The following is an 18,700-nucleotide window of genomic DNA, read 5'->3' as shown; positions in this document are numbered from 1 at the left end:
AAAGTTAGTCCTAAATGTAATTGTTTTTTAAAAAAAATCTTTGCTACTACTTTTAAAGAATTAAGGGAACATTTTAATATGACTTTTCTGTCCTTTATTTTAGAATTTAACAGGATTCAGTTGTAGCTTGGAGCTGTTTCTATGGCTCAACTCTGCACAATATGTACTTTCAGTATTTTATAGAACTCATGGTATTTCATGAGCATGGACTGTTAATTTCCAAATTTTATATTTTTATATATGTATGTGTGTGTGAAATATAAATTACTGCATATGGATAGTGTGTCACATAGAAAAACATGAAGAAATGTGGCTCCTTTTCCATCATATTTTATCCTGGAAAAATTCTTCTGACCAAATTATACACTCTAAAAATAGATGCTTTACTGTAATATTTCTGAACAATGCCTAATCATACTAATATGACTGGAAACTCTTCAAACAAGCAAACAATGAAGAGGCAGTTCAGACATTTTCATTGGATTATTCATAGTTCTGAGGAATCTCCAAAAATTTTCCTGAGGGAAGTAATAGATTCCTAAATAGCTTGATTCCAATTCATGGATAGCCGCTAGGGAATTTAGAAGGGTGTTTGAAGGATGACTCTACCATTAGTTCTGAAATACTACAAATAATAAAACATACTCTTTTTTTGGTGGTGCAGCTGACTCTTGCCAGGAGAAAGCACTCATATACTTTCCTTGTCTTATTTTTAGTCATGGTGTAAAATTAATGGCTTTCAAGATTACATAAACAGGAAGTATATTAAATAGATGAATGTGTTGTGTGAGTGTGCATAAGAGTAAACATTTAAATGTAATTTTAGTTCACAGTCCATGATTTTGCTTGCATTTCCCTTCTGAATAACTAAATGCTAATTTCTTATACTAGAATAAGGAAATTAGATTGACAATGGCACAGAAAATGAAACTATAGCAAGTATACTAAAATAGAAACAGGTCTAGAGCCTTTTCCTCAGGGACAGCCCAATTAAAGAAGTAAGTCACCTTTGTATCCAGATTTATGGAATTAATTTAAAAAACAACTATTGTATGTTTTCTTAATTTGGGAGTACAATATATCATTAAAGCAAATGATAAATCCAGAGGTAGTTAGAAAATAGACATTTTAATTAGCATTTTAATATGTGGTCTTTGAGATGTATGTAACTTCATTCTGAGGTATTGTCCTAATCTGTTCAGATATAACCCCATTCAGAAGCATTTTTAACTTTGCATACTAGATTATATTTTATCTGGAGCTGCAGCATAATGTTGAACAGGGATTTAGACTGATATGTAAACACACTTAGATTTTTCTTTGAAATGTGTTCAAATTTACATCCATTTACTTTTTGAACCATGTATAGAAATCAGGCCTTAAATGAATAAATTCATTTTAAAAGTTATTAATGTAATCTCAACAGAATAATTAAAATTTGTATTAAAATTATTATTTGAATAATGAATACAACTATGTAAAATAAATAAAACCTGGGTTTCTTTTTATTACAATAGGATATTTTATTAAAATAGAGGGAATCTAAAACTTGCTGCCTTTTGCATTCTGACGTATTCCTAATCCAAAATGAAAGCTATATCAGCAGTGAGAATTTTAACAAGGACCCAGAGATTCTAGAATAATATTTTTTGTTCAATGGCTTATGTGAGGGAAGTGATACACACGTGGAAAATGTGGAGGTTGTTGGATGGGTTTGGTGGAAGAGTGAGTTTTGTTAGAAGGTGTTGGATGTATCTCTGACTTTCCCACTTCTGCTTCTGCTGATTTGGGGGGAAATCAGCATATTTTTTCTCACCACCAACAAATTTGACAAATATTACTGCACAAAAGCTGATGTGGTCATTGGGGACACTGAATGGAGAAACTAGGGCAACTGGTCTACTGCAGGGAAAATAGTGATGGATTATGGAATCAAGGGATGCATATTGATAGGTGGCGGGATCTCGTCTCACCTTTTTTATGCTGATAACCCCTTTCTTTGCTGTCTGGTGGTCTGGAGGACCAACTGCAAGGAGTTTCCTGCTGCCTGTTCACAACTTAGCTGAATGCATGACGAGGCAGCAGGCATGTATCAGATGAGATACGTGATCAGCCTTGAGTGGTGTGTAGCCCAATATTTCTTAACTAGTTAACCAAATTGACAACAAAAACACATGCTAGAGGAATAGATTCAAATTTGAAACTCCTTCTTTAAGGCCAATAATTTGATCTGTTCTGGTAGGGCAATACTCACTTTTCTGGAAAGCTGGAGTGGGTCTCACAGTAGCACAGTTAAAAAAAACCAATACAATTGAGGAAGAAGACTTTATTAAGAAATAATTTATTTGCATTAATTAATAAACATTATATATTTGAGATTGTACATAGCAGTTAGTGTTTCAAAATGATTTTACCTTACACATCTATACCTTATGCTACAAGTAAAAAATATCATATTATAAGGGTATCCCTCTGAGAAGGTGAAGGTATAATTGAGCATAATATCCTGTATCATTTAGTTTAACATTTTCTTTCACTGGCAGTTATATCCTTTCCATCCTTCTTCAACCACATTTTATTGTCAGTGCCATTTTGATAAATACCCTTTATTAGTGAATCACCTTTGTGCCTCCTTAACATATACCATTTTATGGACAGAATACTGACTGAACTCCATATTTTGATTATTATAGATGATGCTGGCAGCACTACCTGTACTTAAACATGCCCAATGCTTTTTACATAATAAGGCTTTTTAAGTTGTTTATAACTTTGCCAAGTTTTAACTACTTGGGTTGCACTTTTCCAGAGAGAGAGAGCTGTCAGTGCTTTCCTTGTGGAAATTCAACCAGTGTCTCTATTGTTTGTACCTGGCATGTTCTACCTCAGAGACTGAAGAAGACTTTCCCTTTAATAGCTTCTCCCAAATGCTGTAGTATCTGGCACAGGAACTGACAGCAGGGATCCTGTCTCTATTTTGGTCTCAGTGCCATGGGGAAGGGAAAGAGAGAGCACAGAATCAGCCTGATCAGAATGAGAGGGAGCATAGGCTGGATGTGGGAAGGAAATAGCAGCAGAGGAAGGTCAGGATAAATACCTGAGTGGGTGAGACCAGAACCTGGAAATGTGGAAATGGGGGCAGCTGGTAGACTGGGCTCACTAATAAGGGCTAGAGGCAGAGAGGAGACTGGGAATGTGGGAACTGAAATTACAACTTGCAGATGGAGCCTGAAGGAAGAGACTGGGGTATCTGAGCAAGGAAACTGGGATTAGGACAGTGCTAAGCTGGGGTGAGGATATTACAAGGATGAGGAATCAGGGTGAGGGTTCAGAAAAATCCATTGCTGGGGCTGGAACTGGGCAAGATTGGAAGAGATGATGTAGAAGGTCTCAAACCAATAGAACAAATCTTTCCAGAACCTGGAATGAGCTCAAGGTTGCTGAATCTCAATGTAAATATCTAGGAAATCCACTTCCAAAGAATATGTCTCATCCCTGTCTAGTGGCTCATCCACATAGAAAATAACAGAGTACTAGTGTTACCAGTTACTTTGTTAGCTTAAACGACAGAGGTCTGAGCAGATGACCTAAATATATCCACCCTGCGAATGACTCTTGTGTTTCAATATGGTTTCACAGATTTTTTTTCTCAATTGCCTTTTTGGGGAGATACAAAAGTGTTATAAGAATGTTAGTACTCTAAAGTCAAGTGCTGTTGGCTGTTGATTGTGACTTTCTCTATTTCTTAGTACCCAACTTGAAACATTGGCAGAATGTGATGACTACAATAAAGCTGCGTAGGCAACCCTTAACTCTGGCATTTCCCAACTTTGTAATAATAAAATTTGGATACATTTTTGTGTAGTTATTATTTATACTGCAGTAATATAAGCAACCAAAGGCCCCAACCCGAATGGCACACAATCTTTTAGATGGTGATGGAGAACATATTGTTCTTTCTGTGATTTGTAGTAATAGTTATCCCATTTGGGAACTGAAATGCCCTCTCGTATCTTAATAGCCAAGAGATGCACTTGATATATGTAAACAACCTACAGATAACAATATTTTTTCTCTCCCGCAAACCCTCCTTGAAATGATATAGATTAAAATGACTATAAGATTTGGCTGTATTGAAACAAACAAACAAGATGACCCTGTTAAGTCATTAAATAAAGCATGTTTCTGAAGAAGTCGAGGGGAGAAAACATTCCCTTATTTCAGTGGGAATCTGTAGTGTAGAATAGGACGACACTGATGTTTCAGGTGTTGCAAGTTGTAGCACCAGCATAGAGTTTATAATTACTCTAGTATGACAGTTTACATGACAGAAAATTGTCATCTTGCAGTCAGTAGAAAATATAGGCAAAGTTTTTCTATGCTCCACATATTGGTATACTGAAGAGTATGTACATGTTAAGTGTCTCTTCAGGATTCCTAATTTTCTTAAATGATCAACACCATTAGAGAATGCATTTGGATTAAGCTTTCGCACATCCCTCTGCTTCTTAGTGGAGAACTTTTTACTGAATAGATTGCAGACAGTACATTTGTCTTCATATATATAAGAGCAATGGAAAACAATAAATATTTGCATATGAATTGATGAAGCTCTTATACTAGAAAGAACGTCTGGAAAATTTTGAAAAAGTATCTCTCTTGAAAGGGCAATAATTTGAAATAATTACATCAATATAGGCAGAAAATACTTTATTATGTTCCTCATTAATTTGTTCACAGTATACTCTTTTATTTAATCAGATATGTCAAGCCTATCACCATTGAAGAGGAGTCCTGTGTTATAGAATATTTCTTTTCATTAATATGAAAAGAAGTCAAGTAAACAGATTTGTTCTGTAAGCGTCTGCATCTATAAAACAGATTGAAGTAGAGGTTAGAGGCTGTACTAGAATCAACATCAATTTACTTTGGGATATGGCCAATTTGCATGGCACAAATATTTTACATTATTTTCTTTGCTGCTGATGCTGTCTTTGTGATGGTATTTGAATCCTAGTGTTCTTTTCAAGGAAAAGATGAAGATGGAAGTTGTCTAGAAACACTTTTGATTGAATGTACGTATTTAAGTTTATGTGCACAACTTTGTTCTTTGGGTGCCCTTCTCTTGTTTACTATTTACTTGTGTAACTGTAAGCGACTAAGTAGAAACAAAGTTGTCCATTTTTTCATTTTGGGAGGAATGGGGATTACAGCTCTCTCTATGGACAGTAGAATGAGATGCATGTGATTTGGAATCCATCTTGGAAGATGCTGAGCATCTCTATGAGGTGCTCAGCACCCTGGACTACCATTAAAATCAATGGGCACTGGATTTATACTGCAGTAATATAAGGATGTGCTCAGCACCTTTCAAAAGTGCTCAGCATCTTCAAGATCGAGTTTCTAATATTTTGTGCACTACACTGTTAACCTGTAATGAAAATCAGTTTGATAGTGTACCTTTTGGGTGTAACAGGGATTAGTAGGCATATCTATTAAATTGCTTAAATGGAGTTAATATTTTGAGAGTGTTTATATTTAGTGCAGGATGTTCATGGGTGCTTTATGTCTAGTTTCATAACATGTAATGGTGAGGGGATCTTTTACCATTTGACCCAACTGGTGGACATATCCTCGGTCTTTTTAGGCTTTCTGATGCTTCATCACTTTGCAGAACTATGTTCTACTGTCTGCAAAACTACTCAAGATAGTAAAATTTGCAATTGCAACATACAGTTCACATCCTTCCTGATTATAGTAATGGCCAATGATTAATATTAGTAGAACATTATTGTACACTAATGGTAAGGACACCTGTTCTGAATAACAATTTAAAAAAATGAGTATAGGACTGATTCAAACACAATAAGTAAAACCAAGTAAGAGACAAATCCTGCACTATTCAGCATAGCCGAGGTAGACAAGAAAAAAAGAGATGAAGGGTGGATGGAAGGAAGCTTTATCATCATTTTATACATGAGGATCTGAGCCACAGCTCGATAAAATGGCCTGCCCGAGGTCACACAGAAAGTCTGTTGCAGAGCTGGAAATTGAAGCCAGAACTCCCAGGTTGATGCCTTAATCATAAGTCTCACTTTCATTGCATTATTTATGTTTCTGGTCTTAGCCAAAACCCAGAAATGCAACCCTGAGAAATGCAAACATGGGCTCAGTAATTTTCAAACCCTGAGACAGTTCTGATGTAGTATAATCCAATTTTTAAGTAAAAGTATGAATTTGTTCTTATTTAATCTGAAATACTTTGCCTGTCAGTGTGGTATGTATATATTCATACAGAGTACTATACTGTAAGTTGATGGTCTGTTGACCAACTAAGGAAGTTAAAATAATGCCCTACCTACAGTTCAATCCAAAGTCTTTTGCCCAGGATCAGCTTTATCATCATGAATGTTTTTAAAATGTACAAAGCACGTTATCCTAGCCATCAAAGACCATTCTAGTTTTCAGCAAAGTAGGAGGGGAAAACATACCCTTTTCTCTGGGTAATTTTTTTTGATCATTGTGTGGGCCTCCTGCTATGTTCCCAGGGAGATTGTCTCAAACTGTATCTCCTTGAGATGGAGTCAGGAGTATTTCTTTATATAGCTTCCAGTATGTAATCCCATGATACTTAGTCATTTGATCCATTATGTACCTTTCTGAAGACTACAACTCTGAACAATGAGCAGTTTTAATGGAACTATGTCCCTGTAACAGATATGCTAAATGGGCATACCTTTGCAGACCAGTGCTCTGTTATACTTATATTGTTAAACTTTTTCAGGATTAAAATATTTGATCTCAATATACAAACTGATAATGAGAAGCAGTAATATTTAGGGTCAGAAATGGGAGATACTTGCTCCCTTTTTCTATCACCTCTGGAAGTTCCTCTGCATGCACTGTAGTGTCCCTAGAAGAGGAGAGGAGTTTCCTGTTTAAAAGGAGGAATCTGAGGTGGTGTATTCTCTTAATAAAGAAGCAAAATTCTAAAGCACATTAGCAGCATACTTCTGGTCTGACTAGCACAGATTCCTTTAATAGAAGATTGAAATGTGCAGTTGCATTGTTGGAGACAGTGGCATCAGAGCTTGTTGGCAACTTTCAGGGTGTGTGAACAATTGTTGGGAATCTGTTTGGGGAGAGATTTTTATAGATATGGAGTTTTGGCCCAAGTGACTCCACTTTCACATCCATAAACTTCTGAGAGATTACAAACCCTATCTCTGTCTGTAGATAACGCTGTTGTTACATATTTTTAACATAGACAAACAGCATAAATAGGGATAATGTACTTATGTGGTTATTTCCAATGAAGGAAATGAGTTGGATATTGCCTATTCAACAGGAAAACATTGTGAAAGTGTTTATCAGCTAGAAATGTTTCATTGTGTTGCCTTTATTTTTATTTTACAGTTAATTTTAGTAATATTACACCATTGAGGGTTCGACTCTGGCAGCTACAGTCTCACATTTAACAGTTATCTCTGCTTGCTTTAGAGCTAAAGCTCATAGGAACACATGAAATCAAAGACAAGAAACAAGAAGAAGGTCTACTATATTTTATAAAAGTTACTCACAAAGTTATAAGTGGAACAGCATACACAATGGCTAGATATCTCCATCCAGTTACCACTACAGAAATAGTCTCATCCTCCTAGAAAGTGTTAGAATCTGATGGTCCTCTCAAGAATTGATCATCAGTACAAGGATGGTTCCAGTTGGAGTTCCCCATAGAAAGCTCAGTTTTCCCTCTTTGGCCACCCTTTTTTATGATGTGATTTTGTCTATACCTACATTCTGCACATATGCATGGAAATGTCAGCTCTCCTTTTTCCCTTATTGCTGTGTGTCCCTGTAATGGAGTTGTGCCTCACCGTTGTGAGGGGCATCTATTGCTGCTCACCTCAGGAATTGGCTCTCAGCCTGGGAACACCTTCTGCTGGCTAGTGTCTTGCCCTCAGTTACCTGTTTCCTTCACTGGTTCGGGACTCGTGTTTCTTCCAACCCACCATACCCTTTCCTCCCAGTACTACCATCAAGCAGTGCCCCTGCACTCTGAGGTCCTCCATTCCCAGGGAACCCCAGTCCCCTATACAGACCTTTCTTCAGTGGCTTTTTGCCAATCAACATCTAGCCCTTGCCTCAGGGGAAACTGTTGTCTGAGATGGCATCCAGTTTTTCTTCATCATTGGTGAGGGGGTGAACCTGCTGTCTTCTGCTGCCCTGGCTGCCTCCCTGCACCCCTAGTAACCTCAGGCCTTGTCTCAGGCCTGCCGCCTGGGAGTGAGGTCAGGACAGCTCTGCCTGCCTTTCCCCAGCACTACTCTGTCTCAAGAAGCCTCTGTAGCTGGCCTGGAAGCCAGGTCCCTCCTGCTCCACAGCTAGAGCAAGAGTATCCTCATTCCTTCCTTTCCAAGAGGCCCTATTTATACAGCCTCAGCTAGGCCTTAATTGTCTACTATTTAGCTGGAGTTAACCCTGGGTAGGGCCAATACAGGGCATATGCTTATCACAGTCCCCTAGAATTTAAAGGATCCCAAATTCTCTAGGTTATATAGGTTCTTTATATTCTCATTAGCAATTATACACAATTTGTACCATGTGGTTAAGGCATTTGTTGGAGATAGATATACCTCTTCAACATTTTTCTTATTTAAAATTAATTTAAGCTAATTTTTCACAATATTCCATTTGGTACCACTTTCTCCATAATCTCAGGATATCCAGTTTTTCTTCACTCATTAAATTATGTCAGCACTCTTATCTCCAATGCGTAAAATAAGCTAAGCTAGAATCTGGCAGGCCTCTCATTTCAGGTCTTGTTTTTCAGCCTTTCTGAGGGGATGTCTACACTATCCCCCTAGTTCGAACTAGGGGGGTAATGTATGCATACCGAACTTGCTAATGAAGCCCGGGATTTTAATTTCTCGGGCTTCATTAGCATAAAGCCGGCTCCGCCATTTTTAAAAGCCGGCTTGTTCGAACCCCGTGCCGCGTGTAGCCGCGCGGCACAGGGTTCGAACAAGCCGGCTTTTAAAAATGGCGGAGCCGGCTTTATGCTAATGAAGCCCAGGAAATTCAAATCCCGGGCTTCATTAGCAAGTTTGGTATGCAGACATTACCCCCCTAGTTCGAACTAGGGGGGTAGTGTAGACATACCCTTAGATACTTAACTAATGGTCAGTTTAAATACTTATCAGTTTTATACTTCTATAATGCTACAATTTAACTCTATTTAACATACAGTGATTATATATATCATGACACATTAATTAATCATAACATCATACAATAAATGGATAATAAACTAAAATCATTGGCTACCATTTAAAGTATGGTTACTGGTTTGGCATTATATGGAAACACTGTATATATTTATTAGAGTATTTATGTTCATGGCAGCTCCTAGATCAAGTCAGTCACATAGATTCGGATCTTGCTCTTACTAGGGATGGGGTAGGAATGGAGAGAAAAAAATGGGGAGGAAAGCAGAAGAAGAAACATTGAAACAATTTTGGAAACACTGAAACTGTAATTCAATATATTTTACTTAGGTTGCTAAGGTGCATAGCTGCTTGCATGCAGTTTTATTGAACATATAACCTATTAGGTTTGACATTAAGAAATTAAGACTGAACATTTAGGCATAAAATCTTAAAAGGCAAAGGCTGATCTTTTCTGTTCATTTAAAAAGAGAGACCATCAATTCTAAAATGTAATACAACAATAGATTTCTCTGTGATGTTCCCATAGGTTTTCCTATGTTTATTTTCAGTCTGATTTCTTGTGTTTGTCTCTTTTCTCCAAGGGAGATGCATTAGCAAAGCGTGGCTATGTGATGGAGATATTGATTGTGACGATCAGACTGATGAGGATAATTGCGAGAGCTATATGTGTGGACCACCAAAATACCCTTGTGCTAATGATACCTCCATCTGCCTACAGCCTGAGAAGCTCTGTAATGGGAGAAGAGATTGTCCTGATGGATCTGATGAAAGCGATCTTTGCGGTATTTTATTTTTAGGCATACTCACATCTATAAAGAATTCTAAGTTATTTTGCTTCCCTAGAACAACTTGACATTTTCTGTTCCCATCTTCTAATTTTAAAGAATCTTCTGTTAGCAGGGTATTTACATTTTCTCGCAATTTTTTTGTGCATTTTATGATGGGGTTCATGTTGTGCTTGCAATTGTATCAGTCCTCTGCAAAATGATGCATATTGAACAACAATTCTGGTTATCAGAATTCACCATTGTGGTGTCCTGACAGGTCTCTTGCTCTGTCCAATTATATAACCATTCAGCTCTCTCTCTCTCTCTCTCTGTGTGTGTGTGTGTGTGTGTTTGTTCCTCTTTTCACAAGTGGTCAACACAAGTGTGACTTTTCACAAGTAGTCAACACAACAGACTCCAAGAGAGCCCCCAAAGATCACAAAATCACATAAAGATTGAAGGCACCTAGCCAGATTTGTTGTCAAAGTACAGCAATAGTTGTCAGTAGAGTCTATTGAACCACTACACATATGTACCCTTGACAATGGGTGGTCAGTAAGAGGGCTCACTGCCCCCATAAGCTGGACAAACACAGCCCTCCATGACACAACTTTATATAGAAGTACAAACAAGTTACACATCTTTTCTGATGTGTCAGGTTGCCAGCCTTGGATGGTACTTAGTTACCACACATTACCATGTCCCTTTGGGATGTGCCGTGATAATCATGATAAGTCATTCAACAACAGTGGTTTCTCACTCATTTACTAATTAGCATTAAACTATTTATGACTTTTGCCTTAAAGTGTTAATATGAGTTGCAGGATATTGTACAGTACCTTTCCCTATCAGAGTTGTTTTAATAAATTTGCTCCTCTTTTTTCCCCATCACTGAGAACCTTGAAGCTTGGAAAAATAAAAGGACCCTAAGAAGAATGGGAACTGCTTTAAAAAATCATGAGGGAAACTGTTTTCCTTCTATAGAAGAGCTGTTTAATTGTATACATTTCCTTGTGCAGATGTAAAATTCAGTGTGAATCAGAGTAGTGAAGATGCATGAATAAATAGAAGATTCAGAAGAAAATCTAACTTCCAGTAAATAAATACATGCTGCACCTGCTCTGCACTCCCAAAAGTCACATTGACAATTTATACTTACAGTAAATGTTAAGGACTGGATCCTTAACATTCTCCAATGGAGAACTAAGTCCTGAACTTTTCTTCATGCTGTTTTTTGTTGTTGTTGTTGGCACCACTGTAGTTACTCCTGGGATGCACAAATGTAACTAAGAGCAAACCCAGAATACCCTTTGTCTCCTAATCTCAGAGACTATCCATGCATAGACATAGGAAATGCAAGATATCTCAAGATATAAATGATTTAGGCAACAAGGGAAACTAGGCAATGAAGCCTCACATTGCTGAAGGAATTAGGCCCTTTCGGCACAGAGCCAAGTGTGCTGATTTCATCAAACAATTCACTCTAAGACATATCTGGGGTTAGTGGACACTGGATGGGATCTGGAGTTAGTGGACACTGGATAGGAACAAGAATGTACAGAAAAGTGCATCACTGAGTCATGTAGCCTTTAATTTAAACAAAATCCAAACGTGAAGATATGAAAAGCAGAGTTAGGGCTCCAAAATAAACCTTAACTGTGTACAGTAATAACATCATGCAAAAGCTATGAGATTAGATTAGATAAAGAAGTGTTTTTTCTCCCCTCCCCCTTTCTTCATAATGTCACTGCGGGGAAGGATTCAGATGCTGAAGGGTGATGGAGGGTTTTTTTTCTTTTGAGGCAGAGAGAATTACAATATCCCCGTATGTATTTTATTGTGAAATATACTGTAAACCTTAAGCCTCATTTTAATGTAGCTTTCTCTGGAAAATCCAGTGTTCTTTTTTCCCAGTTTAAATATACATATGTCCATAGTAAGCCAGAAGCCCAAAGAATGGTAGCCTTAGGAAATGAGAAAAGAAGACTACCATGCATACAGCAGATACAAAGTGTATTGAATATGTGAATGGTAAAAAACCTTTGATAATATATCCAAATTAATATATATTGTAGTTCTACAATGCTAAATACTTGGTATCCTTTAACAGTAATGCAACATCAGATGTGTGCAAATTGAATACAGTTCTTTTCTGAATAAATAATCCAGACAAATTTTATTCAGCCAAATTTAAATTCAGTTTGTGATTACTAGAGATTTAAAATGTCTTTATTACACAGAAGCTCTTAAGAAGTATACCATAATGCGGCTGATATTGTTTGCAGTTCTTAATATCCTTTTCCTGTTTTTTCAGATGAATGTTCACTTAACAATGGTGGATGTAGCCATCAGTGTTCTGTAGTTCCTGGAAGAAGAATTGTGTGCTCCTGCCCTCTAGGACTTTATTTAAATCCAGACAACAAAACCTGTGAAATTGTGGATTACTGTTCCAAACATCTTAAGTGTAGTCAAGTGTGTGAACAACAGAAGCATAGTGTCAAGTGCTCCTGTTATGAAGGATGGAAGATCAATACTGATGATGAAAGTTGTACTAGTATTGGTAAGCTGAGATTCAGAGCTTCTTCACTATTGTAGGGTTCCATTCCTTCTAATAAGAACTGTAAAAATAAGATTAACGATTGAATGTCCCTGGGATCTGAGATTTCTTGATCAAAGGTCATTTCAAATAGTTTCTGAAAGAGGCTTATTTTAAAGTTTAAAACATTTTGATGGACTGCTGAAACATTTTCGAGTTAATATTAAAGTGGGTTTAGTGCTAGTAACGTTCACTGACGTCAAAAGTGAGTTACAATGCTCAGACTGTGCAAAGGGATCAGAATCTGGTCTATCTTGGAACTTTCCCAATGTGAAAGTGCACTCAGGTGACATAAAGTCAGGTCCTGTCCATTCTCTCACTCCTAAGTTAGAGAATGTATCACTGAGTCTCAGCCAAATTGCATCAGAGCTGCTCTGACTTACTCTGAGGCCAAAGCCAGAGAAGACACATTTTACAGATCAGGGATCTGTTACCTGTTCCATGATACACTGTCCTTTCACCTTGGACCTCAGCAGAGGAGAGAGTCAGAGCAATGACTTTTAATAGAGGATGTCATCTCTTCCATGAAAATAGAATCATAATAATATAAAATGTGTGATCTTTAGTATGTATACTGAAGTAATGCCCAGAGGCCCGCATCAGGAGAACAAGGGCTCCAGTTTGCTAGCTGTAATATAAATATAGATATGGATATTAAATGAAAGCTATTGGGTTACCTAGTGAAGTTATTCTCAATCTTTCCAGACTACTGTAGCTTTTCTTGATTTATCTTGTATGATCCAACTTTCACCTCATTTAAAAACTACTTGCTAAAAAAATCAGACATACAAATACAAAAGTGTTATAGCACACTTACTGGAAAATTACTTATTTTCTCATTTTTACCATATAATTATCAAATAAATGGATAGGAATATATATTTTTCTCTTACATTTCAGAGTATTGTAAACAGCAGCGTAACCAAGTCTTTGTATGACATTTTAGTTTGTACTGTCAATGCTAGTGTCTTTTGTGTGTAGCTTGTTGTAAAAGTAGACAAAAGTCTAGATGATTTCATGTATCATGTGGAAGACCTCTATATACCCTTAATGGTATACCTACCCCTTGTTAAGAACCACTGAACCACCTGCCAGTAGAGGACTGTTCCTTAGAGATATTATTTTCTAATATTTTTGTCCAGTCTGATTTTAAATATCCCAAACCATGGTGCTACATTAGTTCTTTTGGGTGAATATTTCACAGTTCATTATATTTCATGATTAAGAAATTATTCTAGTTGCTCACCTTTTTGTTTTTTTCATATTCATGTCATGGACCATTTTTGAACCAATGAGCTAGAAATGAAAGCTTGTGTATCACATTATCAGTCACCTGAGATAATTTCATTACTACCCAATTGAGATATTTTGCAAGTGGCGTACTCTAAACCATCTAATTTGACTGTAACTGGGCTAATTCAAACATTTTATTATATCTCCTTTACAGTTATGGTGCAGTCACAATTTAGTTCCAATTAACAGCATGCCAAAGTACAAATTACACCTTATCAAAATAATTATGTTTTAGCTTGTTCTTCTGAAATAATAATTAAGATTAAAATGTTTATACTAGAACTCAAATCAAAGAATTCCTTGCCTTCTCCTGGAAAATTCTCCTTCAGATTTCTTCACATTCAGTAAGACTTTGTTTGCTTGATCCAAGGTAGAATTTGATTTGAATGTTTGATTTATTCCAGATTATTCCCATTGTTATCTCTTAGTCAACCAGTCAGCTTTTCTTAGTCAGCTTCTAAATTTTTCCAGACCTTTCTAGTGGATACAGTTAATTTGTCAGAACTTTCAAATCACACAGAAACCTCTCTGATCTTCATCCAAAATGGGAAAAGTATTTTGAGGGATTCATTTTTATCTCCTTTCCCCATTCTACTGGCCAATTTAAAGATGTCTGATACTGATGTATAAAATTAGGAATACATATTATTTTTCAAAGAATATCCCTGTGGGTGCTCCACTTTAGGTGAATCTGAGCCCCTGCACTTATAATTGGAAAATTTCAGTAACAATGCCTAACTGGGTAGCACGTTCAATATTCTCATCTTGCTCGGCTTTTGGCAGTTACATAGCATTGTGTAACCAGCCCACCTCAATTACTTTTCTGCTGCCATTGGCTGGAGAGAGAGCAATCAGCAGTGCCTTAGAGTTTTCTCTTTAGCTTAAGCTTTAACTATAGAGAACTAGTTTCTAGAACCCATTTAGTTAGTTAAATAGTTAACTATCCTATATCTTACATACACACACACACACACACACACACACACACCAGTGTTCCCTGTAAGATGTGCGCTTGTGTGGTGGGTCAGGAGAAATTCAAGTGATTAGCAGAGCACTCAAAGCTGGGGAGGGGGGTTTGTTTGTTTGTATTGGTGGTGCACATCCACACTTGTCAGTGCACATAAACATTTATTCTGTACATGGATGGAAAAAATCCATAAATGGATGGAAAAGATTAGAGTGAAAATTGACAAATACCTGCCCTATTCTAAAGGGCCCAGCTCCCTATGCAGCACTGCCGACAGAATTGCAGGGCACCCCAAAAGGAGTAGGACCTCAGGCAGAAGGGATGGGGTTGAGGGATAACGATCCCCAGCCTGGCTGATCTATGCCACTGGGGGCTCCACTGGGGATTATAAGAGTCTGGGGATCTGGGAATGCTGCAGTAGCAGCAGTGGCAGCTGGGAGCCCCCGTCCCTTTTAAATCATTCGGCCCCCACGCCAGTGGTCCCTTTTGCTCCCTCACATGTCAATGGCCCTGTCCCTCAGCTTTAAACATTGCCTCACTTGTGGGTCTTCAATCCTGGTTTCTGATGGACATTTACAATGTGTCCGTTACCTCTGGGAGAGACTTCCCACAAAAGTGCTCCCACTTCCATAATATAAAGGCCCTTACCAGGAAAGCAAGGGATATACATCTAAAATTCATCATGATGGAAAAGCCTTTGCATCCAGCATTCAGTCAGGGATCATAGACCCCCTCCAGAGCACTGTTTTCCAACAGTGCCATCTGACAGAGGTTATCACTTTCCTCCCAGAAGAAGGGAGTCCTCCTCTAAATTGGGGGGAAAAACAAGCTCCAACCTTTCCTTTTCAGTAACACAGCAAAAAGAAACATTCCTCAACCCTTCAGACCTCTTTGGTACCAACTTCACCAAGACTGTCCACCTTTGAGGCAGCAAGGCCACAAGTACCATGCAAGCCGTAGACTGCACATAGATTTCAGTCAAGGAAAAGAATGTTAAGCATGACATCTTGCCATTTTAGAATTTTTAAGTCAATGGAGCTTCACTGGTTTGTACTAGCTAATGATATGGCCCACTTCTTGCTCTTTTCATTAAAAAAAGACCAAAAATTATAATCAACCTAATATAACTTCCAATGACTGAATATGTTCAAATAAACAACACTGTTCAAATATGTTACATTTTGGTAAGCTACATAAAGGGAGCCAAGTTTTAGTTTCATTTTAAAGAGTCTAAACCTAAATTTGGCTCCCTTTAGGACAGTATAACAGTATAACACGTTGTCTCCATTAGGACAGTATAACTGGATTTTTATTTTCTAATATGAGCCAAAAAATTCATTGACTCCTGGAGCTGTCAATTCATAACAAGGTTAAAGCTGGCATTCGGAGAATAAACAGCAACTGCACTATAAATCTTCAGTCCATCACACTCCAATTGCACACATTGGGGCAAACTTATTTGTAGCATTTTGCATTGATTTACATTGTCTCGAAATGTACTAGAGTGCTAACTAATAATGAGTCCCAATGAAAACGAAATTGTTCTGAGGTGAATTTTTATTTTAATTTTAAACTAAGTTTGAACCACGTACAATATCACTGTGTGGTGTTCAGTCACATGTTTCAATAGTACATAGTGCTAATAATACTTAAGATAATGATATAGCACTTTACTTTTCAAAGCACTGTACAAACATTTACCTGAGTGTCTACCAGAAACCTAATTTGAATAATACAAATGTGTTAACTTACTTCAGTACATTACTCATCATGAGGGTACTAAGTGGGTGGGAGTTTAATGCCTTCCAGTAGATGTTTCTTAGGGAAATATCTGGAAATGTAGAATACTAAATGAATAAAATTCCTTCTCCTATCATAGTGGGGAGTCTTTGGGTATTTTTCTTGTTTATAATTATTTATATTTTTTTTCCTTTGTTTCCATCACTATCTTTAATAAATCTTTCAGTTTTTAAAATTTTTCCTCATTACTTCTTGCATTTGCTTCTCCTGTTTTCCTTCCATGTTTTTCCATTTTCAACATCACTGTATTTTTTTGGTCTCTTGTCATTTTCTTTGCTGCCCTACTCTGTCTCCTCTGCTCCACATGATGCTTCCTCTCCAATAGCAGTGGGGGAGGGACAAAAGAGTGAAGCACTGGCCCCAGTCTACCTAAGAATGGAGCTCAATGATAGTTTTCCAAAGTAGAAATGTTCTTAATGTGTATTGATTGAATATGAGTGCCACACCAAAAAAGAGCCATCATTCACATAGCAATTGAATAGAAAGAGTGCATTTTTTGCACCTATCCCTACATTGCTTACTGGAATACCACTGCACAGCGACAGGTGGCATATTGCAATTGTATTAAAAAAATCATTAGAAAAAAAATGAATGTGATAGAAACTCTTTTCTTGAAAGATATTTTTAACTCTCAGAGGGGTAGCCGTGTTAGTCTGAATCTGCAAAAGCGATGAGGAGTTCTGTGGCACCTTATAGGCTAACAGATTTATTGGAGCATTTGTCCATGAAAGGTTATGCTCCGATAAATCTGTTAGTCTATAAGGTGCCACAGGACTCCTAGTCGATTTTAAACTCTGTTTATATTTGGCCTTTCAGAATTCAGTTTGGCAAAAGACAATTAGATGAACTCAGAGAAAGGGAAACATTCAATATAATTTTAGCAATAAAGTGTATGTCTACTCTTGCACCCTAGTTCGAACTAGGGATGCAAATGTAGGCATTCGAAATAGTCAATGTAGCGGGGATTTAAATACCCTGCGCTTCATTAGCATGATCTCGCCGGCATGTTACTCCGATCAACAGCTGTTTTGAAAGTGAAAGTGTGCGCCGGGATGCCTTGGTTCAAACTAACACATCCAGGAGCACACTTTCACTTTCAAAAAAGCTGTTGATCGGAGTAACATGCCGGCGAGATCATGCTAATGAAGCGCAGGGTATTTAAATCCCCGCTACATTGACTATTTCGAATGCCTACATTTACATCCCTAGTTCGAACTACGGTACAAGTGTAGACATACCCAAAAGGGTGTCATAATTTCTTTTAAAAACTATAGCAATTCTGCTTCACATATATTAATACTTTGAATTCCCCTCCTCTCCAAAATATCATTGAAATCCTATCTGCATTTTTGATTAAAAAATTTATTTACTGTAATATTCAGGATTGGGGTTGGGGTTTAGATAATTGAAGAGTTCTGAGTAAGGGAGGACTAATGTAGATATAAATGCTTAATTTCAATATTTATGAAGTTAGGGTGCCAATTTGCTTTGGAGGCATGATTAGAGAAGGCACAGTATATCGTAACAAATAGGTATAGTAATGCACCTCAGCCTAAGATTCAGCGACACTGACATTTCATTCAATAACCCATCTAAAAAGAATATCTGAATAAAAACATTGAAGGAAAATCATGCATGACTATTTTTCCATTTTTATTTTCAACTCAGTGGTTGTCCAGTCTAGTTTCTCATACTGGATATCATTAGAAATATTTTTTCATTCTAGCATGCTCCTGCATGTAAACTATTCTGTGATGCAGCACAATGTTTCTGTTTTGTGCATCATCTGCATTCATTTATTTATTATTTCTCTGTGTTAAAGCACAGTTATGTAAACATAATAAATCATGTTGCCTATAAGAACTTTTTTTGTTGAATATATAATTATTTATAGAGCAAAGGAGCTATTTTGTTCAGCTCTGTTTCTTAAACCTTCTTCATATTACTATAGCAAAGCTCTGTGTTGCCATGGTTAAGGCTACATTGTTTTTCTCTTAAAATAGTAGTTAAACATCCAAAACACAATATACCTGGCCCAAAAATTCAA

The 18,700-nt window shown here is 37.1% G+C and overlaps 1 protein-coding gene across 2 annotated transcripts in view; it reads left to right on the top strand.

The window, feature by feature from the left end:
- Nucleotides 1-18,700, top strand: part of LRP1B (LDL receptor related protein 1B) — a 1,349,043-nt gene that overhangs the window by 863,499 nt on the left and 466,844 nt on the right. For both annotated transcript variants that reach the window (XM_075933312.1, XM_075933313.1), the window contains 2 exons: nucleotides 9,812-10,012; nucleotides 12,312-12,557. In XM_075933312.1, coding sequence (XP_075789427.1) covers nucleotides 9,812-10,012; nucleotides 12,312-12,557 — 447 coding nt within the window. The remainder of the gene's footprint in view (nucleotides 1-9,811; nucleotides 10,013-12,311; nucleotides 12,558-18,700) is intronic.

The sequence above is a fragment of the Pelodiscus sinensis genome, chromosome 7, assembly GCF_049634645.1.
Source record: "Pelodiscus sinensis isolate JC-2024 chromosome 7, ASM4963464v1, whole genome shotgun sequence".
Classification (NCBI taxonomy): domain Eukaryota; kingdom Metazoa; phylum Chordata; order Testudines; family Trionychidae; genus Pelodiscus; species Pelodiscus sinensis.
The sequence above is the reverse complement of the archived record's forward strand: the minus strand, read 5'-3'. Positions and strand labels throughout refer to the sequence as shown.